At 39.1% G+C, this 11616-nt stretch overlaps 1 protein-coding gene across 1 annotated transcript; it reads right to left on the reverse strand.

The window, feature by feature from the left end:
- Nucleotides 1-250: 250 nt before the first annotated feature.
- LOC18434975 (MACPF domain-containing protein At1g14780) lies at nt 251-11311 on the reverse strand. Its single transcript, XM_006845033.4, has 7 exons — nt 10933-11311; nt 4466-4704; nt 2979-3180; nt 2741-2818; nt 2476-2659; nt 2042-2205; nt 251-1273 (listed from the first exon to the last, which is right to left on the reverse strand). Exons 1-7 carry the CDS (start codon nt 11173-11175, stop codon nt 575-577), a joined length of 1809 nt encoding a protein of 602 aa, XP_006845096.1. The 5' UTR covers nt 11176-11311; the 3' UTR covers nt 251-574.
- Nucleotides 11312-11616: the final 305 nt, after the last annotated feature.

An 11616-nucleotide genomic window follows, 5' to 3' on the forward strand; every position in this document is an offset into this window, starting at 1 on the left:
CATGGTTCAGCTTCATCTTCTAGTTTTTAGAATAACATTATTAACAGCTGTATGTCCAAATTATAATATCATGAACAGCTTCCATCACAAAACCATTGAGATTTAGAATTGTACCTTAAGACTGAACCTCAGCCATATACGCACTTAACAATCTTGCAAAATATTTTGCATACGAGTAATAATCGATGTATTACATTTGCGCCCGAAACACATCCACCCAAGGACAAACAAAACTCACTCAAAAGTCATATAAATACATAAATTTCCATTTATTATTATATCAATTCCACTGTTTCTATTATTGTGTATCCTTAGAACCTCCAATTGGAAGTCATAGCAGTTCTGAACAACTCACGGATCTAGCTGCAACCTACTTCGATCAACTATATACATTCATGGACACACACAAACACCCTGACCCCTCTTGGGCCTTGGAGGCCAATAAAACTGGGATGAACACCAGGGCCCAGACTAAAGGCTAAACAAATCAAAATGAATTGCAAGTGAGAGAGAGGGGGGGTGGGGGAATTAGGGAGACATATATTCACACTGAATGAATAGGCAAAGCCAGCAGTCATGCAAGGCCATAGTTTAGCAGTGAGAACTTAACATGCAATCCCATCTTTCCCCCCTCGATAACAAGCTTGGCCGCTGTCACAAGCCAATGCCCAGGCACATCCTGGGGACCACGTGCCACCTCCCTTGTGTCCACAAACCTCAGCATCTTCTGTGCCTGTGCTGCCATAGGTGGTCCATCGGGATACACACCTGAGTTCAAGACAGGAGTGGGTCCCTGCTTAGGCGTTGATGCAGCGGAAGTAAATGTGGTGCTCAATGTGTACAAGAAGCTGGTGGACTTATTTGAGGCCACTGGTGCACAACCCCATACCGACTTGAGTATCTGGCAATTGGGTAAGCAAGTGAAATGCAAAGAGAGGTGGAGTGCTCGCTTGCCCTTTCCCTGTACCAGAAGTTGGGCACCTGTAACTATGAAGACGCCGTTGCAGTTATGGAGCCAGGCAGGGTCATATTTGATAGGGGCGGTGCACACGTGGGAGTACCTGTGCCACTGCAATGGCTCGAGGAAGTTGGCGTGGGTCTCATTGTTAGAGCTGCGCCAAAACGAGGATGGGGACGAGTCGGACCCACCCCGCATGGATTGGAGCACGTGAGGGAGGCTGGAGAGGTGTTGCACGTGTATGGCCAGCCTGTTGAACTTTTTTCCCTCAAGGAACAGCCTAAAGCCCACCACTGGTTTTCTACCACTGGAAACCTGGATGTTGGATTAAAGCAAAGGGTCAGGATTGGAGAGGATATAGGGAAAATATCAGTATAGTTCATGGAACACCGTTGCAGATCATGAATGTAGTTTAGCTGCAAACTCAAAATATCAGGATGGTACTTGGAACCATAAATTTTATGTGGTGGGAACATATAGCATACACCATTATCCATTCATTGATGGACAGTGGACATGCTGGAGGCCAGAACCTTTCGATAATACCATGTATTATTAATTTACTAGCCTCTCTAGTGTCCACCATCCCATCAATAAAATGATGGTGGATGCCCGTAGAGACAGTATGAACAGGATCCATTCATTGATGAAGAGTGGACATGCTGGAGGCCAGTACCTTTTGATAAAACCATGTATTATTGGTTTTACTAGCCTCTCTAGTGTCCACCATCCCATCAATAACCTGATGGTGGATGCCCAAAGAGACAGTATGAACAGTATTCCCCAAATGATCGATGTGTAAGAAATTTTATTTTTGGAAAATGACTATTTCAAAACTCATGCAAAACTAGGTTATCCGATATTTTAAACTAAGACGGGATAAAATAGTCATTCAAAACTATTTTAGGGATCAGAATGTGATCCTCATAGATCAAATTTACAAGCCACCTGTCTAGTGCAAACAGCCATCTGAAAATTTTCAGGTAGTCCCAGTACTATCCTTATGTTTCCCCTAAACAAAATTAGCCTCCTTTGTTGACTGTGTGGGGTATGGGACTAGGCAAGGGGCAGATGAATACATACCTGTGTTGTGTTGACATAGAGCTTGGGACCCATGAAGCTGAAACGCAAGGATGGGTAAGAGAGCTTCATCCTCTGATGTCCGAGAGGCAACTCATAGATTGGTGCCCACTGTTGAGGGACTTGGAACTCCAAGAAATACTGCAAGTCCTCCAGGGCCGGTTTGTCTAAAAACCCAAAGACTTGCATGTCACAATCTAGAGAACAGTCATCATGAAATAATAGAAAAAAACTCTCAATGCGCAAAACATATTTAGCATTTTACCCTGATAGCTAGAGATTCCCAGAGAATTTAAGGTATATTATGCAATTAACCCAGGCAGTTCTTATAACTTGTGAATTTTCATTCCGATTGAGTAACAATGGTTAGATTAAAAAGGGGACAAAAAATGGCGCTTCACATTCAAAAGAATGGCAATCAAGGGCTGCATACTCACAGCGCAAATATAGGTTGATTGCATGGCTAAGGTAACCACTGCCGGGTATGCCATTCAAAAGAGACATTATAGGGACAAACTTGAAGAATACAGCTTCTGGGTTTGCAGGCACTGTTTGCAACCACTTGTAATGGCTGCCTAGAGATGTGTTCCCTCCCTGTTTTGAGCATATGATGGTAAGACCCTGTTCCAAAACCAATGCAGTTTAGTTCTTTTATTAAAACATGTTCTTATTCCTTGTAAATACAGGGGCATCTACACTTACATCCTTGCTCAGCGGCGCAGTAAGGCCACCAGAGTGCACACTGTTCGATTGTAAAATGTTGCTGAACACCTCAGGTACCTAAAACAATAAAAAGGAAATGGAGCATAGCAGAGAGACATACTAATAAGAAAACCAAATACAGCCCTAGAAAATAAGCTAACATAAATGAAACATTTGAGAATTGTCCGTCCAAATCAGGAAGATTGAGTAACAGTAGGATGAGAAAATGTGCAATTACCTTGTACTTGCTCTCTCTGCTTTTCCTATGTATGGGAGAAAGGTTCTTGCAATCTGAAAATATGTAATCCCCAAGACTTTCCAGATGTCCCTTGAGTTCGGCAGGGGGAATTGAAGATGACGAACTCTGCCTCACACAGACCAAATCCTGACCACCCACAGCCATTCCCACAATTATGTGTGTCCCATAGGTCTGGATGAAGCTGCAACAAACCAATTAGGGACAAAGTTAAAATTAAACAGATCACTATAGTAGGTTCCCATTTAGACCCGATAGAGTTGCAAAAATTACTCGAAACCTCAACCAAAAAAAAAAAAAGAGTTAAACGCAGGTCTAAGCGACAGAAATCCAGGTGAGGGAGTGACATTGCTACAGTCCTGCTGTTAAATGAGGCTGTGTATTGTAAGTGTGATGCCTTTTGAACTAGGTCTTTTTTGGCTTTTTTCTTTCCTCCTTCCCCAAATTGGCATTTGGATTTTCGCTTACCCCTCCCACAATCCAAATCCCTTACCCTTTTAATCCCTCTCTCTCCCCCCCTCCCACCCTCCCATTAACCTTCCCTCCCTTTCTCTCTCTTCCCCATGAATTTTGGTGCCTGTCCCCTTTCTGTCTCTACCCCATGAGAGAGAATAGTTAATGGAGGAGAGGGAGAAAGGAGGAAAGGTCACAGGGAAGAGGGAGAAAGGTTGGGAAGGGTTCATGGGGGTAGAGAGAGAAAAAGGGGGGGTGAAGGAAGAGAGAGAAAGGGGAAGAGTGAGAAAGGGGTGGGAGTGGGGGTATATAATGGGATTAAAAGCAGGGAAAGGGATTTGGACTATGGGGGGGATAGTGAAAAATAAAAGGGCAATTTGGAGAAAGAAAAAGCCAACAAGGGGGTTAGGGGTTCTTTGACCTTTTTTAAAAAATTTAGTGGGGGGCCATGGGCTACCCATCGACCCGAGAGTGTATATAGGACCATAAGTTTAGATTTTGGGGGGTTTACATTTTTTCCCAAATGACAATTATCAAACCCAACAAAAGTAGCTACAAAAGCCAGCTCATCTCACAAATAGTCAGCAACATTGATTTTCTAATAATTTGAGAACACACTATTTAAAGTAAACTAGCTCGTACAGGTGGTTATCAAACTTTCAGAAGTCATACTGACGTTCTTTTTGTGTGTGGGTGGAGCAAAAACTTCATTCCTATATTTTGGTAGTCGCACAGAATCATTAACTATCAAAAAGAAAATGATAGGTCAGGGAAAAGGAAAAGAGTGATGACCTGTGTGGATTGGAACATGCATATTTGCTAAATTATTGATTAGCAGTTTCTTTTAAATGTGTTGCATTTATGATTTAGAGTCCTTCAGTGGGTCACTAACAAAAGGTAGCAGATGTAGCAAACAGTACATTCTGCACACTGGAACCCCAAACTACAGGGTCCACATTCTGGCAATGGACATGGAATAAAACAATTAAGAATATGATATTAAAGCAGCAGCTGACCTTGATAAGGTAGCAGGCTCCCAATTAGGTGGAACTGCTTTCTTCACTTCCTCTCGAAGGACTAATGCAGATACTGTTAAGTGCAAGTTGTAGAGCGAGATGAAGTATCCATCAAAAGCAAGATGTTTTGTGTCCTTTGCATCCTCCAACCAAATACCACTAAAGTCAAAGATAGCATTGAAGTATCCTGAAGGTATTTTCCCAGGTATAGAAGACTTCTGATTGAGTAATTCAGACATCTGCCAGTGAAAACGAATATTAGACTAAAAATACCAAAAGCTCTATATTTGTTTAAGAATCTCTAGTAGAGGAAAAGAACTCAGTAGGCAGATATGAATTTGATGACTCAAAAGCAGGCAGTTCTATAAATCTAATGATCCATAGCAGGGAAGCTTGGGAAGCAGTATGGTTATCGGGGAAAGGAAACAAATAAGATACATAAAAGAATCAATATGTAAAGATTTAACAGCGAAAACTTTCCTTTCCTTTTGACAGGTAAGCTGGGCTCATCCTAGAACCTTATGGCTGCTGACAAACCAATTGCCTTATGGTTGAACAAGACTAGAACCCCAAGAATTATCAAAAGCATAATCAACAACCACCATTGCAGCAAAATGTAACTGTAAAACAACGGAAATCTCTGTTGTAGTATAGTAGAAATATCTTAACGATCATGTTTATTTTCTTTTGGACGGAATCTTTAATAATCATCTTTCACTTGGTAATCATCCATTGAATCTTTATGGCTAATTTTCGCACAGAAATCAGAGAACTAGCAAAGATACCCAGGAGGATATAGACAAGTCCAATGGAAATTGTATGTTCCTTGGAATAGAAGTAGCAAGCTTATCAATTCGAGGAGGATCACACTTGGTGGATCAATTTAGTGCTACCCAGATGAATAACTTGTAAAGGAGGAAAACATATTTCGATGTGGCAAATTATAATTACTTAGGAAGAATACAAGCATCAATGAATGCAGTAAACACCATATAATAGACACCCTCACTATTTTGGTTTATCCATCATATTGAATTAATAGAGCAAGAAGATTCCTCTTCTCTAGATGCACTGCTACCCCTGCCAAACCCTGCCAATCTCTCTTCCTCCCTCCTTATCAGCTTGCTCTCATGCTCCGAAAATGCTTTCTTGCTCATGCCTCTTTCGCACTCCCTCTCTCGAATTGAGAGGAGGAAGCTCGACTCATTGCCCACCTTCAATCTTTGGAAGCTCCACCATTAACCCACAATTGCAGCCATTAGCAACCCCTACCTCTACATCCTCCCCACGTTGCCATCCACTAATGGATCCCAAATACAACCCATTTTTTCTAGTAGCGATCCGAATTGGAAGTATGGTCATAAACGGAATCCAAAAGAAAAAATTATATAAGGTGTAACCCTTGTGAAAAAGACACCAATGGGGAATAAATCAAGAAACAACTTGCTGATATTATGGCTGATGTTGCCGCTTGGAAAAAAGTCCCTGAAGCTATTAGGAAGGATTAGACAATATTTGAATATGGTAAAACAAAAAAAGAAGAAAAGGAGGCCTGAATAGCAGATATAAGGGCTGGTATTCACGCATTTGATGATGGGTGAGATCATACCCACTGTCTGGGTATGCAAGGGAATCTACTCCAAGATCTTTTCACAAGATCAATCTCTTTCTTTTTTCTCCAATTTTTTTCCCACCCCTTTCACCCTCATCCATTGATGTTCTCCTGATGTAAATGTGATTTGATTCTTCTAGTTGTTGGCTGATGCCAACCACGAAAGATGAAGGCGTGAAGTCCTGCTTCTGAGTTATCGTCACTATCGGAATCCAGTTCCAATGGATTTTTTGGATTCTATTGTGGATGATGGGCACTTTCCTCCATAAAAAAATAATACAATCACAAATCACAATCCATAATCTAGAGTCCATAGACCATAGTTCAAAGTTCATACCATCCTGTAATCCATAAACATAAGATGAAATAAGAAAAAATAAATAAATGGAGTTGATGACTCAAGAGTCTTTAGTCAGCATCAAAAAAGTGGAGGCAACATCATCATATGCATCAAAGTCAAGTCCATCATCATCAGAATCATCTCCCTCTTCAACATAACGCTCGTCCTCCTCTATTTCTCCTAAATCTACCTCCTCCTCCTTCTTCCTCCATCCCTGTCCTCCCTATAAGCTGATCTAGTAGCCTTAGGATGGTTGGCTACTCAACCTAATGTCTTTAAAACTATATCCCATGTCAATCCCTCATGCCCTTTGACTTCATCCTCGTCAAACAACAGCTCCGTAGCATTCTCCATGTCCTTCAATTTGAGGGGGTCTCTTTTATCACACTCAGCAAATTTTTCCTTTAATCTTGAATTGTACTTGACATAAACTAAGTTATTTAGCCTTTTTTATTCAAGCTTGTTTCTTTTCTTTGCATGAATCTATATGAAAACACATACACAAAAGGGTGAGGTTTGTATAAGGTGTCAACCTTAAACAATCACAGTACGGTGCACCTCAAAGTCTCATTAAAGGATATATGTTTAGTGCCAAAGCTCTTATTATGGCCTAAAAGTCTATTTTTCACCCATAAAATGAAAGCTCCGAAAATGGTGCAAATCTATGAGCACTCAAAAATCTTAGAAATAGACGGTCTAGATAATGTGTTACAAGATGCATTATTTTTAGGACTTTAAATTCATTTTTTCTTTCATATCCTTATATATCGAGGTCAATATAATCAATTGGAGAATTTTCTAGTGATGAAACAACCTTTTTCGATGGGTTTTTGAGGTGCACTTTACTTCTACAGTATAAGGTTGACACCTTATATAAACTTTTTTCCTACACAAAAAATCAAAATATATTGTATAATAATTACTAATTACTGAATTATTATTTAATTATTTAAAAAATTAATACTTAAGAAAGCACATAAATAAAAGTCTTACGGTAAAAAAGGTATACTTAAACTAAAGTAACAAACCATTTAAAAAGCGAAAAGCTAAGGCTCTAAACAATCAAATTAAAGCCCACCTCAAAAATTTCAGTAGAAGAGGTTGTTTTGATGCCCAAATATCCTCAAATTGATCATCTCGACATCCAGATGAATGGACATGAGAAGAAAACGGATTTCAAGTTTTGGAAATAGTGCATCTTGTAATGCATTTTTGGACCGTCAATTTACAAGTTTTCATAGATCTGTTTGATCTACACTATTTTTGAAGTTTTAAATTTTATAGTTAAAGATGAAAAAATATTTTAAGGCTATCACAAAGATTTCCAGTACTGAAACCACATTTCTCGACACTATTTGAAGGCGCACTTTACTTTGATTGTTTAGAGCCTCGGCTCTATACAAACCACACCCTTTAAAAAATGCACCAGTTCCACTCACAACCAGATGAGCTAGTGGTTAGGCTTAAGATCAAAATGGCCATCTTTTGTAAGTTTGGAGCATCACACCCATGTTGGCTTTGCCAATGGGCTGCAAATTGAGTGGAATCTCTATAGTTAATTATGAATTATGAGTTAATGAATTATGAAATGAAACATCAATTATGAAACTTAAAGTTAAAAAGTTGAACTGGAAACTTAACAATAAGTAATTGAAGCAAATACAAATTTAAATATATTACTTAGATCAGCATCGGTCCTTTGCCCCTACCACCATGGCGCGTCCAAATGATTTCAATGCACGTTTGTACAGTTCCTCAATGCATAACTGATCTTGGATTTCTTACTAGGTATGAGGCTCTTATGATTAGGTGCAATCACAGTTTTATCATTTGTCTGAGCATCCATATCAACATAAAGAAAAGTTAGGTTCAAATAATAACCAGCTGCATGTAATGGTTTGTGTAGCTTCTATTCCACTTCTCATCAACAAACTCCCAAACTAGCTTATGGGGAAAAAATAATCCATAGGCCCCTTCCCTAGAGACCTATTAGGCCCAGACCCAATTGCAATGCCCTTTCCTCTCCTAGATTGGGAAAAGGCCACCTGATCCACCCCAGCATCCCCCGCATCCTCACTCTCATCTTTTTGTTTTATTTTATTTTATTTTTATGGTTATTATTTTTCTCCCTGCATCAGGTGGTATCAGAGCCTTGCGATCAAAGATTCATACACCATATGGAGCGTTTGGATCAATTGGATCAACAATTCGATAGACACATGGAAGACCTTCGCAGATCAATACAACAATATCTACAAGATCGACTTAGTATATTGCAACAAGAGGAACAAGAATATGAAGAGGTAGACCTTTATACAAAAAATGATATTGATAACACAAACATGCAAGAAATTTTGAAAATCAATTATGAAGAAGAAGATATGCATGATGCAGTATTTGAAATCCAACCCTGCAAGTCTGAAAAAGAAATTAAGATTAAGCTTGAGATCCCAGGGTTTTACTTCGAGTTGCACACAAAGTATTTGATGAATTAGTTTATTGAAGACAAAAATACCGAGAAGAATGTTGGGACTGCATCATCAACTTTTGAGAAGGCCCCTGAAAGATTTAAATTCAACAAGCTCGAGGTTGAGCTTCTCCCAACTTAGGGAGAATGATGTAAATAAAGAAACGATTTTTAAATTTTTTTATTTTTTTATTTTCTAGGATTTACAAAATATATTATTTCGATTTTTAATTTTCTTTAAGGATATTCTTGTTTTTTTTAATTGTAGAGATTTAAGAGATAGAATTAGAAGTTCAGTTTTTAATAAAAAAATGGATATGGATATGGATTAGCAAGGCTAGGTTGGCTAGGATATGGATTAGCATGGTTAGGTTGGTGAGAATGGCATGGGACCTTGGCGGTACTATTGCCGAGCCCCACGATAAGGTATCTGACTCTATTCTTACTAAAGGGTAGGGGCCTAAATCCCCACTGACTTCCACTTTTCGAGAATGGCTAATATTGCCGAGCCCCATGATGAGGTCTCTGACTCCATTTTCACTAAAAGGTAAGGGCTCAAATCCCCACTGACTTACCACTTTTCTTAACTTACCCTTTTTTTTCTTTTCTTGTTTTTGTTTTAAGAGATAAGGGAGAGATAGAGTATAGTTTTCTATGCTTAATTTATTTTTATTTATTATTCCTTTTAGTTTGTATTTATCGGGAAGATGTCCATTCTTTGTAGATAGTGATTAGAGAATACAGAAAGAGTTTGATCTTGTGAAAAGATCTACGGGTGGACTCCCTTACAGACCTAGAGAGATGGTATAATCTCTCAACCCTTTTTATTTTATTTTATTTTTCTGTTTATTATTTTTCTCCCTGCATTAGACTAAGACACAAATTCTTCTATATCCACAGCATGCTAGTACCAAAATGATATGATAACACTACCAATACTGAATAAATCTATATAAATATGAAAATTATGCATTGTAAATCAATATTATGATGTTGACAGGAGTGTTTTAAAAATCAGCAAGTTAGCTTGGAACTTGGGTCAAAGTCAACTTGACTCAAAACCCTTGTGAATCCCATGTAAATATCACAAGACTTGGTCGAGTCTCTGTAAGTCGACGTGCCTAACTTGGACTAAGGACCCTAGTGAGTACTGACATGGTTCTTGGTCCTAAAAACTGGTTTACAATAATTTGTAGTACTTAATTATAATGTGAATATTGCAATAATTAACCTTTTTAAAAGAATGACTATTGTAAAATATACAAGTAATGTGATATAGTTTAAACATAATTTACTGTCATGCGCATGAAACATCATACTAGGTTATTGCAGTAGAGAGACACTAGTAAGAAAATATAACAATTTATAGGCCAAATTGAGCGCAAGTCATTGTGGCAATCTTCATGAGGAATTTCAGATTTCTTATGTCAAAGATTGTGCCAGTAGTTTTCGAGTTGGGACAGAAAGTATTGGTCGAGTGATGTTCCTCTAGAGGTGAAAAAGCATTTATTTTTCCGAAGCAGTCATAATGTGATACACTTGAATCAGAACAAGGTAAGTCCATGAGCAGTTAACCTAAATAATTAAATTGAAACTCAAATTGTGCTGGGAGTAGCACACACTCCAAAACACCCATGAGAGGAGTACAACCAGAACGGCCCTGTTCCAATAAAAGATTATGTTTAGAACAATATCACATCCATCTGAATTTTCACTAGAGAGAGTATTTCACAATTGAAACAATCCACAACTTATAAGTAGTATGATCACGAGTTAAGGATATGTGAAAAGAAAATAAATATAACCAGGCCTAAACTCTAAGAACCAATCTCCAACATGAAGGAAGATCAAAATGAATTAAAAGATCTAGTATTGCAAGAAACAGGTCGACCAAAGGTAAACAAATGAGAAAGAACGCCAAATCGATATATTCAAAACAGAAAAGAGATCATCATTCCATAACTGGTTAAACTACAATCTGAAGGAAAGGAATGAGAAAGGGACTACCAAACCAACAAATTTCAACAGACCCAGAAAAAATTAAATACCTGGTTAAACTCCAACACATCAGACCTGAACCTGAGTCTGTCACCCTTATCGCACTTAATATCGGACGAAACATTGCGAATTGTTGGACCTCCTGGAATCGAAATATCCCGAAGGTTTTGGTCATCCAGCTCCACCAGCCTCTCGAGACCCTTGGCAAATTTGAGCCTGAAATCGCACGTCAAATCAAACCCTCGTCCCAGTGACTCCACCGCCCTGACACCCACCCCCTCCACTCCTTCCATAAAGAGAGAGGAGACAGTAAGACAGAGACCGGCAAGCAAATCTGTAGTGAGAGAGAGAAAGAGAGGTGCAAGAATGTCACAAGCTTGATTCTAGTCTTCTAGAGAGAGAGGCCGTGAGGAGTGCATGTAATGGAGCGGTTGATCATAGGAAGGAGAAAGCTCTGTTAAAGAATGAAGATCTTCGTTCAAATTTGACGGCCATTTGAACGTGGCAGCCATTGCAGCTGAACATGAGGGAGAGGAGAGAGAAAGAGAAGCAAGGGTTTGACCGAGAGGAGACATGAGAGTGGCGAGGAAGACCACAATGGTTGCGTTGAAAGAAAACCAACCCACTACCACAATTACTAAATTTCCACTTGGAAACGTAGCCTTCTCCTGCACCTGCTGTCAACGCAAGCGAGCGCTCGGACTCTGTGATCGAACGAATAATCGGGGCGAGTG

This window comes from Amborella trichopoda, chromosome 6 (genome assembly GCF_054954075.1).
Source record: "Amborella trichopoda isolate Santa Cruz 75 chromosome 6, AtrichopodaSantaCruz75HAP2 v2.0, whole genome shotgun sequence".
NCBI lineage: Eukaryota > Viridiplantae > Streptophyta > Magnoliopsida > Amborellales > Amborellaceae > Amborella > Amborella trichopoda.